This window comes from Glycine soja, chromosome 19, assembly GCF_004193775.1.
Source record: "Glycine soja cultivar W05 chromosome 19, ASM419377v2, whole genome shotgun sequence".
NCBI classification, from domain to species: Eukaryota; Viridiplantae; Streptophyta; class Magnoliopsida; order Fabales; family Fabaceae; genus Glycine; species Glycine soja.
The window spans coordinates 2,952,023-2,973,868 of record NC_041020.1 but is presented as its reverse complement, the minus strand read 5'-3'; the positions used below and the strand labels follow the sequence as shown (position 1 = coordinate 2,973,868).

Genomic DNA, 21,846 nt, shown 5'->3' with positions numbered 1-21,846 from the left:
AGCAAACAGTGAGGTTAAAGATTCACCATTGATGGATGTTTATTTATAAGCCATCCACTGTGTATGTCAATGAAGACATTGTTGAAGAGGAATGGGGTTGGGATGTGGATACTATGTCATATATTGACTTGATGAAGGTCATTAAGTCTATTGGCTACAAAGCATTCAAGTGCTTATGGTACAGGCACCCCAAAAAGGCACTTTGCAGAGGGTTGAAGCCACTGAATGGTGACTCTGATATTTTACAATTGGCTGAAGATGTTGCTGGGTTTGATGTGGTGGAAGTGTATGTGGAAGATGGGGTGATTGACAGATGTGATAAAAAGTTGAATGATTTGAAGGGAGATGAAGTTGTTGTAATTGATGGAGTGGAGGGTGAACCAGTTGTGGAGGCCGAGGTTCAGGTGGAGGCTAAGGTTGAAGCGGAGGCTGAGGTTCAGGTGGAGGGTGAGGTTGAAGTGGGGGCTGAGGTTGAAGTGGAGGGTTAGGTTGATGCAGAGCCTCAGGTTCAACTTGATGAGGAAGGTTTGGTTGAGGTTGAGGTGCAGGTTCAAGAGGAGGCTGGTGGTGTCGGTGACATGGAGGTTGTTGTTGAGTGTATAGATGATATTCATGTTGGGGTTGACAAAGATGATGATGATGTGGGGTCTGAAGAAAGTGATGAGATTATGTTGGGGATGAGGATGATGATGATAATGATGATAACAGCGATTAGAGTGAAGATTCAGTTAGTGATTTTGAAGAAAACTCTGATTGGACAACATGGTTGGAGTCTAAAACATTTAGCCAAAGTATTGAGGCTACTTTTGACCCTAATAAAGTGGACTCAAGAAATTCTGATTTGGTTGATGAAACTGAATATTCTGATGAGTTGGATACTCCACTTGGAAGTGAAGATGAAGGTCCCCCGAAAGTTAGATATCCTTATTTTAAGGTACATGAAAATGATGAAGATGTGAAGTTTGAGGTTGGGCTGCAATTCAGTGGTAAGAAACAAATTCTAGAGGTTGTGAAGACCTTTGCTGTATTTTGTAAGAAGAATATGAAGATTAAAAAAAATGACAAAAGGAGAGTGATTGTAATCTGTAAACAAAAGGGTTGTCCCTTCTACTTACGGGTGAGTAAGTCTATGCAAGCCCTTATTGGCAGGTAGTGACAATCCAAAATGACCATTCTTGCTTTAGAACAGCCACAAACAGCCAGGCTACACCTAAGTAGGTTTCAAAAAGGTTGATGTCATTATTAATGCATAGTCCCGACATGAGGCTAAAAGCATTAGTTGCTTTTGCTTTAGAAAAGTGGGGATTCAAATTGAGTATGGATCAGGCATACAGAGCAAAGGTTAAGGCAATGGAAAAAATTAAAGGTTCAACCAGAGATCAGTATAAACATTTAAGGAGTTATGCTACAGAGCTACTAGATAAAAACAAAAACAGCACTGTGAAGATCAAATGTGATTTAAGTCCTCATGGTCCTATTTTTGAGCGTATATATGTATGTCTGGAGGCTTGTAAGAGTGCGTTTGTAACAACTTGCAGGCCCTTGATAGAATTGGATGACTGCTTTCTGAAAGGAGAATTTGGTGGGCAATTGTTGACTGCAGTAGGTAAAGATGGAAACAATCAAATGTTTCCTATTGCCTATGCTATAGTGGAATCTGAAAATTATTCATCTTGGAAGTGGTTTGTTGATCTCTTGATAGTTGACCTAGATGGTATTCAGGAGGGATGTTGGGCTTTCATTTCTTACCAGCAGAAGGTAAATATTTAATTAGAACTATTATAAACTGTGGCTTTCATTTAATTCGTCCACTGTTTTTTGCAGGGTTTGGTTAAGGTAATCAAAGAGCTTGGTGAAAACGTAGAACATCTCCTGTGTGTCAAACATTTGTATGGTAACTGGAAGAATAAGTATCCGGGAGCACACATGAAAGAGTTGATGTGGATGGCAGGTCAAGCAACAACTATCCCTAACTGGGAAAAGGCCATGCTGCAGATTAAAAATTATGATGAAGAAGCTTGGAAGGATCTGCAAAAGTTAAACCCTGCTTGTTGGACAAGGTTTGCTTTTAAGGTAAACACAAAATGTGATTTGCAAGTCAATAACATGTGTGAGGCATTCAACAATGTAATAATGGGGTACAGACATAAGCCAATTATTACACTATTGGAGGGAATTCGATTTTACATAAGTTCTAGAATTGTGAAGTTGAGGACTATCCTCATGAGGTATGAAGGTTCAATCTGTCCTAAAATTCAGAAAATCATGGAAAAAAAATAAAAAAGCATGTGAAGCATGGCGAGCACATTAGTCTGGTGATGCTGATTTGGCTTTGTTTGAGGAGTCAAAGGGCATGGAAAAATTTGTCGTCAATCTTAAACAACAGGCATGTTCTTGTAGAAAGTGAGAGTTAACTGGAATTCCATGCACTCATTCCATAGCATGCATGTGGATCAATGGTGCAAAACCAGAAGTCAGTGTGAATTCTTATTATAGGTGTTGTTTTATGTAATTCCATGCAGTCATGTTATTATTTTTTTACCATGGTTTTTTTATTTGAATATGTATACTTGTTGCATTTGGCAGGAAATCTACTGTATTGACCACCTATTCATTTATTGTGTACCCGTGCAATGGACCCAACTTATGGCCTCCTCTCCAAACACCAGTGATGCTTCCACCTATCATGAGGAAAGCTCATGGAAGACCAAAGAAAGCAAGGAACAAGAAAAATGATGAGTCTACCAAGAGGCCCAACCTAGCAAGACAGTCGAGATCAGTAGTTTGTAAAAATTGTCGCACAATTGGACACAACAGAAGGGCATGCAAAGGAAAGACATCTACAGATAGGATCATTCCAAAAGAGGGAAATAAGATACTTTTTGACTTCCATAAGTGTTGTAAAAATTGTCGCACAATTGGACACAATAGAAGGACATGTAAAGGAAAGACATCTGCAGATATAACCATTCCAAAAGGGGGAAATAAGGTACTTTTGACTTCCATAAGTGCTGTAAATTTCATTTATCGCAGATTCTTATTACATTTACCATTCTTATCATTTTGGCTATACATATTGACAGAACTTGAAGAGACAATCGCCATGTCCCACCCCTGTTGCAGCAAAGAAACAAAAAATTGGTCCAAGCACAAGTCAGACCACATCTGCAGGACATCAAAGAGGTGGCAACACCAATGAAACACAACAATCACGAATCAGTTAAGGGACCAGCCAAGGAGAGATTGGGCACGACAATGTTTTAGCTACTTTGTTTTCATTTTGTTTAGGCTAATTTAATTTAGGAACCTAGTTCTATCTGAATGTTTAATTCGGAGGCCTTGTAATGCACTCATTAAGTTCTTACCAGTTGTTGTAATTAAAGTCTGCACAATATCAAGCAATGTTATATTGCAATGTTATATCTGCCTTGTTTTTTGCAAATATGGTGACTTTATGGATGCCTTTTTTCTGTAGTAAGATGCCAAGTCTCATGTTTCATAGATAAGGTAGTTTGTGTTGTTAGAATTTTGGCACAAAGCAAGTTTGCAAAGCAAGTTAAGCATGTGGTATTTTATGATCACCTAAATTGCTTGCTGGTTTTAAAAATAAAATGCTTGTTTTTGGTGCAATTCTGCTGGATTCTAGGCATCAATTGAAACATGAAATGCAATGGATGGGTTCAGGGCTATTCTTCATTAGGCCATGAACTTGCAATTCTGTGTCTGAATTTAGTTCAGGGTTATTCTTCATTAGGCCTTGAACTTGCAATTCAGGAACAAGTACTTTGAGCTACAGCTAAAGGATATTTGCCTTTATTACAGTTATTATTTTGAGATTGGTTTTTACTTTGCTGGTGTTGGTTGTGATTTATTGTGTGATCAATTAGAGCTGATGGACCTGTAATGAAGGATACACAAAGCACTCTACAACCTTAACACTGTACCTGTTTAACACCAACCATCACTGTACCTGTTTAACACAATCAGTCAAACTCAAGTCACAATATTTTATTTCATAACATTCACAAGCTTAAATTCTCAAAACACAGAGCCAAATTACTAACATACCAATTCAACAATTCCACTATTCAACAAACTTAGGCATATTCGGCAATTGTACATTCAGGAATATATTATTTTATAAATATTCTTTCACTAACATACCAATTCAACAATTCCACAATTACAATCTGCACATTACAAAGAACCAAAAAAATCACCATCACTTTCTTCCTAACTAATTACAAAATGACAACATCTTATTGACTTGCAATTTTCTACCATTTGCACAGACTTAGCAAACAAACCACCAACACCAAATTACAGACCTCGGATACATAATAAACACACTAACAAGCAAACACAGACCCAAGACACAACCAAAACAATCCCTAAAATTTTTTCCTTCATCTTCATGTCCCTGATCCTGCTTTGCAAGTCCTTTTCCCTCAACTTCAATTCATCAACTTTCTTCATCAATGCTACAATGATCTTCTTCTGACGAATGTTGGCAACTAGATCGTGCCACTCAAAATAATTATAGCCTTTCCTACCTGTAACCTACATGCCAAAAATATCGAAAAAGAATCAACAAATAACCTATAACACAACCCCTACGAAATTATTTTTTCTTACCTTGTATAGACCACATCTATAGAAACGCATCCCTGGATTATCCTCGGTCCACGATGTCACCAGTGGAGCCTCTACATTACAGAGACACAACACGTGACTTCGGGCCTCGAAGGTGTACGATGAGGAACTCCTCTCCATGGCCTTAGACGCAGTGACACAATCACGTCGACGACCCACCCACGCCGACGACGCACCCACGAAGAAGGAAACAAAGCTCCACACCCACGACAATGCTGAACCACAACCCCTACCAACACGATGAAGCACAAATCGAATTTAGGGTTAGGGATTTCATATAACTGCAGGGTAACAAAAATGCAAGCCTCAGCACAAATCAGTTTTAGGGTTTTCATTTAGGGTTAGGTTAAATCATCAATGTAATTAAATTTTACCACTACAGGGTAAAAAAAATGCAAGTCTTTCCAGGGAACCACTCAGACGTTGACACGTGGCAGTCAACGTCTGAAGTTAACGATCAACGTTCGATTGGGGCGTCCATGACCAACATTGCAGGAATTTATAAAAACGGATGATCAAATTTGTGAATTAAATTATTGGGGGACCAAATACGAAATTGGAGTAAAACTGGAAACCAAAAATATAATTTTATCTTTATTTTTATATGTTTGATAATATTCATGGATAACTTAAACAAATGAAGCATACTGTGGACACAAGTTAAAATCAAACACATATGGATAATGTTCTGTTTGATATATTAAAAAAGAACACAAAAAAAAAAAATTTAAAAACTAATACATTTTAGTTCCAGTGAAAAGCATGAAAAATAATAGAAGGAAATAAATTTCCGCTATCCTTGACTACGTACAAGGATCAAATGCCAATTATACTATCAATGGACTTAGATTTTTCTCTTCTTTTACACACAAATAAGACAAGACAATAACACATAAGATGTAGAAAAAGTAAAATTTATGTAGGAATTATACAAGAACATCAATTAATTGTATAGAATCCAAAAAATGATATAAAATTGTTTTGCATATTTATATTTCATTCATAATACGTTGAGCATCTCCTATTAGTGACATTTTCCTTTGTAGATAGGTTAAATAATAAAATCCTTTGATTTGGAGTTTAGATTCAAATATGATATTGGCTTGAAAGATCAATATTGGTGGAGCAATTATTGGGTTTGGACTCAATGGTTGCTGATAAATTTTGTGTTGATTTATTTACCAAAAGCTACATATATATAAGGGTAGTTTACTTTGAGGCTTAAATAAATGATAACCTTGGTAAGGAAGGTCATGTAGGTGGTTGAGGATTTGTAAATTGAACAAGCTTGGGTTGGGATGTATTAGTTGGCATGATGCTGCTGATTTTGGTCTCAATAATGAATTACTTTGGTTGATAAAGGCCCGCTTGTTTGTGCTTAAGAAAGTGAATTTTTTTATAATTTTTTTAAGAGATCCTTATATAAGTGATTATTTGATGAAAAATGTTTAAACAAATGGAGGATAATAAAAAGAAGAAAATTGATATCTTTCTTCTACAAAAACTGAATTTCCAGAACAGCAGGTCCTATTTGCTACTAAAAAGCATAAATCTGATTATTTTTTTACCCTTGAAAAAAGATTACCTAAAACACTTTAGAAATTTCAATAATTGATTTTTTTATTTATAAAAAGGCGTTTCTTTAGAAAATTAAGAATAAAAGTTTAAAGAAATGCAATAATAAATAATCTTCTGATTTGTATATTGTTCAAGGTATGATAAATGTAAGGTTTGGGTGGTAAAGAAAACATATTGCAATAGAAAGAATGAGATCAAACTGTTGCATATGCATGCAAGTAACATATTTTTTAAAAAACAAATCAAACACTTAAAGTTTCTTACCTCTTCGAGCCAATTTGGAAAAATCAAATAATGATTTGGAGTATTCATAGAAGTCTGCACCTAAACAAAGTCAGGAGATAATAATTTTTTTAGTCTAAAATTACGAAAAACAAAAATGAATATTAACCTTTAAATAAAAATAATGGATATATACTCTAGAGAAAGAATGGAATGATGGAGCTGAGTATTTTGATCTACGTCAATACCTGATTTAGACCATGAAATAAATCCAATCACCTCTTCAAGCCTTGGCTAAGAAGGTTACAATTTAGACAGAAGTCTCTATGTCCCATGGTATTGTGTATATATAAACAATTAATTCCACAAAAGAAAAAAGATATCAATGTAGTATTTAATGCTATTAAGGTAATTTTTTTTTATAAAAATACAATAAAAAAACACTTGTTTTCTTATTTTGTCGACAAAATTCTGTCATTTGACTAAGATTTAATAACAATTAATTTATAAAAATGTTAAAGAGGAAAAATTCAAATATATATATATATATATATATATATATATATATATATATATATATATATATATATATATATATGTATATATGTGTAGAAATTAATAAAAATCTATATAGAAAAATAAAAAAATAGATTATATATATATCAAGAAAAGTTTTTGTTATTTGATTAAAACTTTATATACACACGACAATATTTATATTATATATATATATATATATATATATACACGAAATTAATATATATATCTGTATGTATAAGTAATAAAAAAAATTGGACATGAGAAAAATAAATGTCAATGTAGTATTTAATGCTATTGAGGTAATACTTTTATAAATATATGACTAAATAGTCTTGTTTTCTTATACTGTTGACAAAATCCTATCATTTGACTGAAATTTAATAATAATTGATTTATAAAACATGTTACAAAGGAAAATTAAAATTCACATTAATAAGTTATATTTTTCCTATTTTTATTTGAAGTAAAAAACTTAAGAACAAACAAATTTCCTTTTTTAAATACATATAATTAACTACTAATATTTAAATAAAAAATATATTTTTTTATTTAATTATAATTGTATAAAAAAATTTAAGAAAAATATTTTAAAAAATATAAATTAAAATGTAATCTAGCATGCATATATATATATATATATATATATATATATATATATATATATATATATATATGTGTGTGTGTGTGTGTGTGTGTGTGTATAATTTAAGGCTAACATATATAGAAAAATATAAAAATAAATGGATTTTTTTGTATATAGTCAAACAGTTTAGTTATTTAATTAAAATTTTATATAAAACAGTTTATAAAAAATATTTCAAAATAAAAATTTGAATAGATATTATTCTAGTATACAGAAACTGATATATACTTTAATTACTAGTTAATTACATCATATATCTCATGGTATTTCAATCATGTACTCTATAGTGTATAGGAAGAACTTGTATAAGAAAAGTGAACACCAATTAATCACATTCACAACAATGAAAAAGCAGTGGTTCTTTTAACAACTGAATCATTTGATGCCTCTAAAGAGTCATTGGACGATTAGAGTCGCTAAACGATAAAAGTCATTGGACAATTAGAGTTTACTAGATGATTAGGGTTTACTGGAGTCATACACCGAGTCGCTGAACGCATACTCATTAGATGTTGGGTCACTAGACATTAGGTCACTGGGTTGTGATCCACGATACAAGAAAAAGTAGAAGAGAAAAAGTTTAGGGTTATGAAAATAAAATAAAAAATAAAAAACTCTTTTAGACATTATTGGGTTGTGAGCGCTAACAACAATATATTGTGGGTATACTGTCAAAAGAAATTAGGATATCCAAATATTTGCATAACAGAGAGCACGATCCTAGATCCTAGGTTGCTTCTCAAAGATATTTCATCAAACACTTGGTTTTAATTTGAAATAGGGGGATTTTCGTTTAATGCAAAATTTAAAAATAGAACTTAAAACAAAATTTACTTAAAATCGAAAACAAAGTTAAAGAAACAACCCAAGGATCCCATGCTTCATTAAATCATCACGGTTCCAATAAATGAAAAACGAATTTATGATCATACAATCTAATTCAAAAATCATAAAATAATCACCTTACATTCTGTCACCAAATCAGAAATAAAATCTCTCAATTGAAATGAATTCAAACAAAATTTGAATTAAAACAAGTAATCAAAGATTAAAAATTTATATATAAATTTTTTTATAGTTTAACTAAGAGTATATGTAAAATTTTAATAAAAATATTTAAAAAATTAATATATATATATATATATATATATATATATATATATATATATATATATATTATAATATTTAGAAATTGACATATATAGAAAAAGTCAGCAACATAAGGAAGGAAGAAGAACATAACAATTGGGGTTTTCTGGATAGGTCCCTAATGTAATCCTAGAGAAATGGGTAATAGGTGAGTAGTTAAAAAAGTTCAATATTTAATTACTGTAATACAGTTAATTTGAATTAACTGAAATACAATGAATTTTTTTTTGCCTAAATTTTTTTATATTGGCAAACTAAAGAGGGGGAGAGGGAGAGAGTATGCATAGTGTGAAACAAATTTGTTATTATAAGAAATGTTCGTATAGATATTCAATGCGCTAATATTTATGAAAAGAGAGAATTCAATGCTAACTAATTCGTTAAGAAAATATAAAAAAATATTTTTATATATTTGGCCAAACTGTTTTGTTATTTATATAAAATTGTTTATAAGAAATATTATAGAAATAAAAGCTCATCTTAAACTTATGTAAAGACTCACCTAAGCTCTAAGCTCACAGACATCAATAAATACCAAAATGCATCATCATTTCAAGCATAAAACACACCACCAAAACATTCAAACCAATCTAAAGTTTCACTTACCATAGGCTCCTACAAGCTAAGTTTTTGAGAAGAAGAAGATCTTGAGCTGAAAACAAAATATTAACAGTACCACCTCTTATACCATAAAAATACGGTCCAAATTAATCCATGGGGTCAATAATCCATGGGGTCACCTCATGGAAAAAGAAAGAGAAATGGAAAAACAAAGATACCAAATGAGAAAAGACTGATGCTTACCAACTAATAGTCAACAATAGAGACTTTTCGAATAAAGAAAACAAGGTCTTCTATAGTGTAGAGCTCACCCCTCAGTCTCAAAGAAGAGAACTTAGGGAAGAGGGAGGAAAGAAAGAAAATAAGAAAGTGGAAGCTTGGTTTTAGACCTTTAGGCTTTTGGGAAGGATTATGAGGTGGGTTGGGCTTGTCCAAAGGTTACTACCCTTTTCCTCTAATCATACTTGGCTTTTATTCCCTTTGCACCTCTGTTGTTTTTTTGCTTCTTGCACCCCAAAACACATGCACGCACACAAAATATCCCTACCTCTGTCAAGCAAGTTCCGCCTCTACCCAATCTCGTTGCCAACTCAACAGAGGTATTGGGTGGATGTGAGGCTTTCTTGGGAGAGACAAGGGTGTTTATACATATATTTTCGTCACGACTTGTATAAAGGAATAAAAAAGATTGCTAACGCTTTCTTAAAGTGAAAAAAGAGTTTATATTAAAGAAAAAGTTCATGCTTATTCATAATAGATTTTAGGGTGTCACATAATCTCCAAAATATTAGGCATTGACGAGAATCTAGGTAGCAGGACATCATGCTAACATCTTGTGTTTTGTTTCGCTATATCATGATGTATCATTCCTACATTTTTCATATCTTTCAGCTCCTACGAGAGATCGACACCAAAAGCCACTCTCTTTATGACTATAAATCTGCAAAAAAAAAAAAAAATTAATGAATTAGTGGTCATTTAAAAAAGAAAAGATAAGAAGTTGTGTTCAAAATTGTTGTTGCAGTTCAATCATTCAAAGTAAGTCCAATAGAAAAAAAATATTAGTAGAAAGTAGGCACACCAATTGGAGTAATAGGTGTATTATTTATAAATTTGTATAATCATACAATTCTCTTTATATAGAGAGAGTAAACTATCTCATAAAGGAATATATGTCAGATCAATTTACTTATATGATTGACAAAAAAATAAAAGAACATAATCTCATAATTACGCAATCCTTATTATTACATTATCACATGTAGAATCAATCAAAAAAATCTATAATTAAGTAATCATATTAATGTGAATATATATATATATAGAGAGAGAGAGAGAGAGAGAGAGAGAGAGTGTGGAATCAATCATGGAAAACCAGTTTATATAAAAATAGGATAAAAAATCACTAGCTATCAACATCAGAACTAATAGTAAGGAAAAATAAGGTAATTGTTTTCTAGTTAATTAACAAAACCAAAAATCATATACAACAAGTTATAGTTACTTTAACAATAATAAGGTAATGAGGGAGGGGAGCTAGGATCTTGCTTGCCTGCCTCCGCTTCTATCGGTCCCTGATGACAGTTATTATTTGTTTGGAGTTCCTGATCATAGGTTTTTGACAAAAGTAAAGGTGGGCATTATGTCCGAGATTAGTGTATTAACCCTACTCCATGTATTGCTTTATTGTCTAAATATGATGCTCTTCTGTCTATTCTATTTCTATGTAAGATTGTTTCATTGTCTGTTTGAAGAAGTTGATTATTCTATATTGTTTTTGTCGTTTTGTTCATATATAGGTGTGTGTACGTACCTTTGGTCGTTAAGTTGTATTCTCGATTGAGTTTCACTTGTACTCATTATTATAATTAAAAAAAATGCTTTTGCTTCTTTAAAAAAATCTATTACTTAATCTCCTTTTGGGCACTAAGAAATTTATTTGATGATCAAAGATAGCCATCAAGTGAATTTCTAGGGAATTTAAACCCATGCCCACAAGAATGCTATTTCTTTTTTCTTCTTCAAATCTTTAATAATTTTTGCCAACATGCATGGACTGTTTTTACATGCATTAATTAATAATTTTTTATTACAATGCTTTATAAGGTTTTATCATAAGTTTATAATAACTATTATGGCTTTCAAAAATATAAGTTCAACATCTTCGGAAGATATATAAGAGCTTCACATGGATTATCATCCCAATTCATATAGTAGAAATTCAGAAGTTGAGATTATATCAGTTATTTGTCCAATGGGAAAGAAAGTTTCTCATATCATTTTACCACTAAAAATGTCATTATTAACCAAAAGATAAGTGTCAGGATTTCTTTTGCTGATAAAGTTTTTGTCTAAAAGATTAAGTTATTAGAGTTAATATTTGGGATCTACATTAAAAATGTGGTGTATTTTAATAATAATTGATGTATTAATGAATGATATAGATCAATGCTTTATACTACCATAATTGGTTATAAATACGATGCATCCTAATTTTTATGTAACCTCACAATATTTGTAATAACATTTTAATTTTTGTTAGATGTAGAGTATCGACATAAATGAAGTTTAATTAAATGTCAAACAGATAGTAAATGACTTTTTTTTTTTTTGTAGTGTTCAATCTAAGAGATTTGAATTTAATGGAGAAATATATTTTAAATAGCTTAGTTTGTGTATAACCCTTGAAAGATTTATAATTTGAAAAAAAATGTTTTTCTTATTTGAACAATACTGTATAAAAACTACTTATCCTGGTTTGAAAAAAAAAATCTTTTTCGTAAATATATGCATGAAACATATTGTTCGAACTATCTATTTACTTTAAGAAAATATTTAAGAAATAAATCTCTATACTACGTATGTTCTTTACCTATAACTTGAACTATATATATAAATAAGTTTGTTAATTTTCTCACTAAAAAGTTTTCATGAAAGAATTTGTAGATTAAGAAAGCATACTCATGAACAGGGAGTTTATCTCGAAACAAGGAAGTATATAACATTTCAAATTGAACTACATACCTTATCAATCCTCTTATTTTTTTTTCGCTCTTTGCATTCAACGTTCCAATTTGTTTTTAGCCATTCAGGTGCTGGTTGGGGGCATCTTCCTCTTTTTGACCTTGAAGTTTTCCTCCCAGATGGAGTTTCAGTCTAAACTTGTAATTATACAAATACATATAAGGTACACATGCTTGAAACAAAATTTCAAGTATATTGTAATGCTGTGTCTTTTTAGGACTCAATGTAAGTATCATACCGTTGTTTGTTGAGTGCAGACTTGTGGCACAACTAAAGGAGTTTGATTTTCTTCTTTCTGGTGTGTGAATTTAAGAATAGATGAAAATACACAATTGAAACAAAAAAAAAAAAAAGATGAAATACACAATTGAAACAAAAAAAAAAAAAGATGAAATACACAATTGAATTTGTTATAAGATAATCATGAAGATCTAAACAGAATTTTAAAGTAAAATTATATAATGGATGTTCCTTTCAGATTCAATGTAACATATATGTCATTCTATTATAGACAAATACTTCTGGAATTCTTGTGTTTAAGACTATTAATTGATAAGTTAGTTTATAATTTGTTTGCCAGAGTATTTCTTTTAAAATATTTTCAAAACTAATATCTTAGATTTAGTTTTTAAAACACAAAATGAAAATTTTCAAGTCTTTTGGTATGATTGAATTTTATTTTTAATAAATAATCCATATTATTATTTTGTGATGATGTATCTTGAATTTAGCCTTGTATTGCAAAGACTTTTCCAAATCATCATGTGCCATGATATATTTACATGTAAGTCACAACACCACTAAGTGATTATATAGATATTTTTCAAAGTTTAAAAATTGTTAATATGAAAAATTAATAATATAAATATAATTACATGGACTCAAAGCATATGCTTCGCCCATTATATAAATTTTTGTATAAATTCTATTTTTTAGTAGATAAAAAAAAATACTTTTAGGCAACTATAGTTTTAGATTTTGTATTAACCTTAAACTCTTTATATTTTTAAAGATCAAATATTTTATGAAAAATTCAAAATAGTAGGGATGTGTATTAAAACAGTTAGAAAGGATAATGCAAAAAATTATTAAAAAATAAAGTTTATCACACTACTAATGTAAAAATGGAAGAAAAAGAAAAACGTTACAAGTTTATAAGTTATATATATAATATAATAACTTCTAAGCTATGAACTATTATCAAAATAATCTTACTTAAGAAACTTCTTGATTTGATCAAACAAGCTTATAAATTAGTCATATATATAAAATAAAAAATAGCTTGTAGGCATGCATGTGAAATACAACATTTTCCAAAAAATAAAAAATAAAGGTATTCTAATGTGATTAAATGATATAATCAATTGAAGTTTATAATAATATGGAAGAATTAATTTAACAAAAAGGAAATTTCAATTTCAAAATGAAACATACCTCTTTTTCCAATTGCTTGATGAACTTATCAAACTCTAGATCATCAGAAAAGTTACACGGCAATGGACTTACACACATATGTACATTTTCTTTTTTCTCCAATAATAAAATTCCAAATTCATTCTGGGGGTTAACATAACACAGACAACAAGTTAAATTGTGCATATTCTGTCAAAAATTGATAATACGTGTCTACTAAGAACATAGAAAGCAAGATTTGTGATGTGAACTAAAAAAAAACTCCATCTTTAGATTGATAAATATATATAATAAAATTGTTTAAACGTTTATTCTTTCCATACTCGTTTCTTGAATTTTGACCTTGTAACTATGGTAGAAACAAGATAGAGATATAAAATCAATCTTATTTGTACGTATACTTTCCAAAAAATTCTATACCATTCATATAAAGAATGAGCTAGATCTTTTAAAAACATAACCTCTAATGTGAAGATACATTTTTTCTTTATATGTTTGTCACTAAAAAGACCTTTTACGAAGAGATTAAAGATACTACAACTTGCTAGATAAGAATTTGGATCTGAACTAGCATACTATATTGCATGAAAACAAGACATATATATGATTAATTGAATAGGGATTCTTAAGAAGTTTCATTACCAGTTTAACCCTTGGAAACAGGCTTACCTCCTTGTAAATTAACCTCCTTTGCAAAGTGGAATAAAACCCACTACAACGGCTAGAAAGTTTATGCGGGGAAGATAAACGTATGTGTGATCCAAGTGTTACTTGTAATGATTTTTTTTCCTACTCTTCTCGGCTGAAGAAGATATTTTAATATATTTAAAGTATTTTATCTATTAATTGTTAGTTAAATTCAATACAATTAACTATATAAGGAACAAAAGAAATCTTTTGGAACCCTACCCCTGACAAAAGACGATAAAATAATATAAATTTAAAGAAAGAAGAAAATAAATAAAGATGTCTATTGAGTAAGTGCATTTAAAACATCCATTTGTATCACTGACACGTTATTAAAGATACTAATTTCAATCAACAGATAATCAAGTGCATTCTTACCATATGATAATGACATATACAATACTATTTGTTGTTTGGTCTTATTTTAAAAATTAAAAATTACTAACATCATGCACAAAAGAGAGGAGAGTATTTACGCAATCATATAGCTCCCAAACACATGCACAACGAATATTCATAGTTTATATATATATATAAGCATGATAATATTCATGAATAACTTAAACTAAGGAAGCATAATGAAGATACAAGTTAGAATATAAACACAACTGCATGATGTTATGTTTGGTATATTAAAAAAGAACACAGTGAAACAAAATTTTAAAACTAATACATATTAGTAAACAAAATTTTAAAACTAATACATATTAGTTCCAGTTAAAAGCATGAAATCAAGAATAGAAGGAAATAAATTTCCGCTATATATCCTTGATTACAAGGATCAAATCCCAATTATATTATCAATGGACTTAGAATCTTCTCTTTTTTTTTCTCACTAATAAAACAACAACATAACATGTAGAAAAAATTAATTTTTTATAGAAAATATGCAAGGACATCCATTAATTGTGTAAGAATCCAAAAAATGACAAAATTATTTTATATATTTATATTTCTTAGATATATAATACGTTGACCATCTCTTATTAGTGAAATTTTCCTTTGTAGATTGATTAAATAATACAATCCTTTGATTTGGAGTGTAGACTCAAATATGATATTGGCTTGGAAGATCAATATTGGTGGAGTACTTATTGGGCTTAACTCAATCAAGGGATTTACATCATTCATGCACGGTACTCGATTAATTGAACTAGATTCATTGATAAGGATAGTGTACTTTAATGCTTAAATAAATTATAACCAAAAGCTACAATAAATGGTAAGGAAGGTCACGTAGGTAGTTGAGGATTTGTAAATTGAACAAGCATGGGTTTGTACATGGTTGGGATGTATTACGTGACATGATGTTGAGTGCTTTTGGTACTCTCAATAAGGAATTACTTTGGTTGATAAAGCTAACTTGATTGTTGAGTGCTTTTGGTACTCTCAATAATGTTATTTATCATTTATTTTTTAGATTCTTATGTAAGGGATTATTTGATGAGAAAAAGGTTAAACAAATGGAGAAGCATAAAGAGCATAAATCTGATATCTTTCTCCTATCAAAATTAATTTTCCAAAAAAGCATGTCCTGTATTTTATCCATAAAAAAAATAATCTTTTGATTTGTATTGCTCAAGAAATATATGATAAATAACATTTACGTGTTGACAAGAACATATTGCAACAGAAGAATTGGATAGATTGAATGGTTGATATTCATGAAGTAACACAATTTTTTGAAACAAATAAAACACTTTGTTACCTCTTCGAGCCAACTCGGAAATATCAAATGATGATTTGGATTAGCCATATACTGATTACCTAACCAAAACAAAGCCGGAATTTTTTTAATTTAAAATTATGAAAAATAAGAATGAAAGAGTAACATTTAAATAAAAAGAATGGATATATACTACAGAGAAGTAAGGGAGTATTTGAGAGTTTTGATCCATGTGGTGTTATAAACATTAAGTAAGAATAGTTCAACACTGGATTTAGACCTTGGAATAAATTCAATCATCTAGTCAAGTTCCATGGCTAAGAGGGTTTCAATAGGGTGAAATCCCTATGCTCAAGAGTATAATGGATACATAAACAAACAATGGGACAGAAAAAAAAAAAACTCGAACACTTTAGTGTAGGTTTTAAATACATGACTAACTTGTTTCCTTATATTGTTGACAAAATCCTGTCATCTGGCTTATATTTAGTAACAAATAGTTTATATAACATGTTAATTAAAAAAGGAAAATTCAAATTTATATTAATGAAATACATAAAAACTTTTATATATATATATATATATAGTATTAACATTTAAAAATATAAATAAATATTTTTCATTTGAAGTAAAAAACAATTTTGTTATTTAAGTAACTTTATATAAAATATTCAAAAATATCATATGTATATGTTAACCTAGAAAAAAATAAATTAATATATATCCATGTAGAAATTAATGCTAATACTTATAGAAAAATATATTCAGAAACAGGTTTGCTATTTCACTAAAATTTTATATTAAAAATATTTTAAGAAATAAAAATTCAAACATACATTAATCCATCATATATATTAAACAATACTAAATATTTTTAGAAATAAAAATTCAACCATGCATTAATCCAGCACGTACATATATAACAAACCTATAAACAATCACTACTAGACAATAGAGTTTTAACATCGGTTACTAAAAACTTTCAACATCGGTTATCAACTGATGTTGAAAGTACCAATGTAATATCGTTAACATCGAATTTTCAAAATCAATGTTAACATAAAAATGATAACATTGGTTTTTGAAAAAACCGATGTTATATAGTAAGAATTATAAAAAAAATTCATATATCTTCACACCAACATCGGTTTTTACCAAAACTAATGTTAACTTATACATACAGTATTGATTTTTGAAAAAACTGATGTTAATATATATATACAACATCGATTTTTAGTAAAAACCGATGTTGTATGTTTAACAACAACATTGGTTTTATAGAAAAAACTGATGTTGTGAATGAAGCTTAACATTGGTTTTTACAAAAATCGATGTTAATATATATTATGAATTAAAAGAATATTTAATGTACATGTAACATCAAAAACCGATGTTAATATATACTATGAATTAAAAGAATATTTAATGTACATATAACATGAATTGTAAAAAATGTAAATAAACTAAAAGTGTATGTAAAAATTTTAATAAAAATATTTAAAAGTTAAAATATATATTAATATAATATTTAGAAGTTGAAATACACCAACAATGTTGGGGTTTTCTAATTAAAAGAAAGGAGTGTGTACATTCATAGTTCAAAAACCTGATCTGACCCGGCGATTCAGTCTGGTCCAACCAGGACCTGATGACATATCCAAGTCGGTTTGGTTATTGGACCGGCCATACAGTAGGCCCAGAACTGACCAGTCGGTTTGGGATAAACCTGACAATCTGGATCGGTTTTTAAGACATGTTTCGCGTAAAAAATAAAAAAAAAATGCTCCAAAAAAAACATGAAACTTGTGTAATTGTGTTATTGAATTATTATTTGTGGCCTGTTGTTATCAACTTTAATACTTCAATTGTTATTTTAGATTTTGGAGTATGAATGAATTTTTCTTAATGAAATAATATTAGTTATATACTTATATATAATAGATACGTATATAATTTTAAATTTTTTTAATATATATCAGGTCAAACCGGATCAATTACTGGCCCACCGGTTAGACCACTGACCAACTACTTCACCAAATTGGTTTTCATAAATTTGTGTATATTATGCAACCCATTGTATACATAGAGAGAATTATTTAATGCTAGTATTTATAGAAAAGTATAAATAAATATTTTTTTATATATAGTATGAAATAATTTTGTTATTTAATTAAAATTTTCTAATAAATTTTAATATATATATTTAATGTTAATAGTTAGGAAAAGAAGGAGGGAGAAATAGAGGCAAAGCTAAAGACACCAAAAAAGATAAAGGAGAGAATTTTTGTTACAAGCTGAAGTGAGAGAATTTAACGCTAATTAATATTTATAGAAAATATAAATAAACATTTTTATATATTTGGTCAAACAATTTTGTTATTTATATAAAATTGTTTATAAAAAATATTTAAAAAAATACTCATCTCAACCTTTTGCAAAGGCTCACTCTAGTTCATATGCATCAATAAACACCAAAATACATCATCATTTCAAGCATAAAACACACCACCAAAGCATTCAAACCAGTCTTCTGTAAACACCTATCTAAGCTAGGTTTTTGAGGGACGAAATGAAAATCTTGAGCCAAAACAAAGGGCTTCCTCAAATCAACAACACCACCTCATTATACCATGAAAACACAGTCCAAAACAATACTTATAAAGATTTTTACATCAATAATCCATTATTGGTTCATCTCAAGGAAGAAGAAAGGACAAAGCAAAGATACCAAGGGAGAAAAGAGAGATGCTTACCAATTAACAATCAACAAAAGAGGCTCTTGGAACAGAGCTCACTCCCTTAATCCCAAGAGAAGAGGGGAAGTTGAGGAAGATGGAAGAAAAAGAGAAAATATATAAGAAGGTGGAGGCTAGGTTTTAGACCTTTAAGCTTTTGGGAAGGATTATGAGGTGGGTTGGGCTTGTCCAAAAGATTACTGTCCCTTTCCTCTTATCATACTTGCCTTTTATTTCTTGTACCTCCTTTTTTTCTTTCTTCTTGTACCCCAAAAGATATGCACAAACACAAATATCCATGTTTCTCCCAAGCAAGTATGGCCTCCACTCAATCCCATCGTCAACCCAAACACCACTGCCACAACCACCCAACACCATCGTCAACAACCTTGTAGAAAAATATCATAAATGGAGTCGAGAAAGGAAGAAAGTTGTAAAACTTGACCTTTTAAAAAAAGGTCTTTTCCGGAAGTGTAAATAAATTAGTGTGTTCTAGAAAGGCCTTTCCAAAATAATAATTAAATTTACACTTACAGAAAATGTCACTCCATGATTATGTTTTATACTTTTAGAATGACCTTTTTGGAAGTATACAAAAAATAAGTGTATTCGAGGTCTTCCCAAAATAGGAAAAGTTTTACCATTCTATTTGGTTGATGATTGTGGCTTTGTGCTTTCCTACATCAAGGTAGTTTATCAGTGTAAGGTGGTTGCATAGTGGTGATTGGGTCGATAGAGATATTGAGTGGATGCAAGGCTTACTTAGGAGAGGCAGAGGTGTTTGTATCCCTTTAGGTTCTTTGTGGGTGTATGAAGAAAAAAAAAGATGCAAGAAGTAATTTCTATCATAACCCCATTGCACATGTTCACTAAGCCCACTCTCATGGCCCATCATGATATGTATAAACCCACCACATTTTTTTATATATAAAATAACCACTAAAGTTCTCAAGGCTCATAGTAATTCATATTATTTTATTAGTGAGATCATTAAACAAAAAAAAAGTTCAATTTAGTTTCTCTTATATCTTAAATCAAACACTTAATGATACCCGATGAAAAAACAACAATATTACATAGTGTTATGTCATCATTCATTCACAAGGACTAAAAGCAAAACCAATATAATTTATTTGGGCTAACACAAAAAAATGACATTTACAGGGAAAAAAATATAAATAAGTCTCAAATTAAATATTAAAATAAATTATTAAATATTAAAATAAAGCCTCAAATTAAATATTAAAATTGTTGCTTTTAATAATGTGACATACTTCACACCATAAAACTTTTGTAAATTCTTCCTTTCGTAAAAAATAACTTATCAACTTCATTATTTTTGTCTCAATCATTACTACATTGTCATTGTAGCCAAAACCATCACTATTTATTGTCACCACCGTAGTTTCATGTAATTTTTAAAAAATTTAATATAAATTTATATATATATATATATATATTAATAAATAATATTAAGAAATCATTAGTTATTATTTTAAGTAAATATGATTCGTAATTGGTTATTATAGCTCTCTGGTAGTTCCTTGGGCTCTTCGAACAACTTGGTTGAATATTGTGGCTTGTTGTAACAACTTCTCCTTTCGTGTATCTCATATATTTCATGAAAGGGAATGAATGCGTTGATGCTTTTGCTAATTTTGGCATTGTAAACACTGTTGTTGTTGAAGTCAAAATTCACGAATGCGGTTGAACTTTCTAAGGCATGCTAGTAATTGACCTAAAAAGTTTTATCCACGGTGTGTTAACTCGTTCGCAAGTGTACCAATTTGTCACAAGTAGTAAAGTTAAAACGGAAGTCTGAGTGTCGAATCTACAGAGACTTTGTTTGTACTTTAGTTGGTGAATACCCAATTTGTAAGGAAGATATAAAAATTGCACTAGAGAGAAGAAAGAAAGACTTTGAAAGTAAAAGGCAAGAACAATAAAATAAGCAATATTAAATGCAAATGATAACTTCAAAATTTAAATGTCTTAGGGCCTAGCATGCCTAACTACCCTTGATGCAATATTAATGTTTTTCTGTATTTAATGTTTTCCCAATTTCCACCCAGATCTACTAAGACACTCAACCCCGATCCCCTCATGATGAAGAGCCTAATTTATCTATTCTTTCTCAAATTCCCTTGCAAAGATAGAATAGTAAATTGCATAAAGTATAGAGATGTATGTAGAAGCAAAATAAAGTCACTATATCCCTAACAATGAATTGTTTAGATGTCATTTCCCAGTTCTTTAGAAATGATCATTTCCCAATGTATAGCCCCTAAAACTAATGCATGGATGATTAGACCATACAATATAAATGAATAGCATAAAAGAGATAATAGAAAAAAATTTGCATTTAATAGATGATAAAAGAAGTTACATTACAAGGATGTTGGCTACTAGGCTCCCAACAGCGTGGGTTTAACCTCTCATGGCTATGAGAGATTTTACACTTTAGAGGCTAATATGGATGAAAGAAGAAAAGAGATGGATAAAGAAAGAGGGGAAAATGACTAAAGAGAGAGGATTTCCCCTATGAGAGATGCTCAGACCTTGGGTGTATCAACATAGAGCTATGAGTCTCAGTGTGTCTTTCTCCTTTGCTTCCCACTCCTTTTATAGCCTAAGCTAGCTTAAAATTCACACGACCTCGCGCTTAGAGCAGGCTTTCACACTAAGCATACCTTTTGGCTTCTTCATGGGCCTTCTTTGGGCTAAGCCTGATCTGACCACTGAGCAAGGAGACACGCTGGCCTTGGCTTGTGTGCTAAGCGAGCTGTCCCTTCTTCAAAAAATTTTCAAGGTTTTTTCTTCAATTTTTTTAATCAATTTTCCTTCAAAACACTTGTAATTTAATTCTTTTCAATCCTTCTAATAAAAAATAACATGATATTAAATTCTTCATTATTTCATTAAAAATAACACTTTAGTAAAGGAATTTTAATCATTCTTAGCCAAAATTGACTATT

General features: G+C 30.1%; 2 protein-coding genes across 2 annotated transcripts; both read right to left on the bottom strand.

The window, feature by feature from the left end:
• Positions 1 to 3,883: 3,883 nt before the first annotated feature.
• Positions 3,884 to 4,773, bottom strand: LOC114400422. Its single transcript, XM_028362860.1, has 4 exons — positions 4,636 to 4,773; positions 4,369 to 4,560; positions 4,165 to 4,190; positions 3,884 to 3,944 (listed from the first exon to the last, which is right to left on the bottom strand). The coding sequence occupies exons 1-4, from the start codon at positions 4,771 to 4,773 to the stop codon at positions 3,884 to 3,886; spliced, it is 417 nt and encodes a 138-aa protein (XP_028218661.1).
• A 5,275-nt stretch (positions 4,774 to 10,048) lies between these two features.
• LOC114399627 lies at positions 10,049 to 16,229 on the bottom strand. Its single transcript, XM_028361831.1, has 5 exons — positions 16,179 to 16,229; positions 13,805 to 13,927; positions 12,609 to 12,665; positions 12,371 to 12,502; positions 10,049 to 10,286 (listed from the first exon to the last, which is right to left on the bottom strand). The coding sequence occupies exons 1-5, from the start codon at positions 16,224 to 16,226 to the stop codon at positions 10,200 to 10,202; spliced, it is 447 nt and encodes a 148-aa protein (XP_028217632.1). The 5' UTR covers positions 16,227 to 16,229; the 3' UTR covers positions 10,049 to 10,199.
• Between the last annotated feature and the right edge of the window lie 5,617 nt (positions 16,230 to 21,846).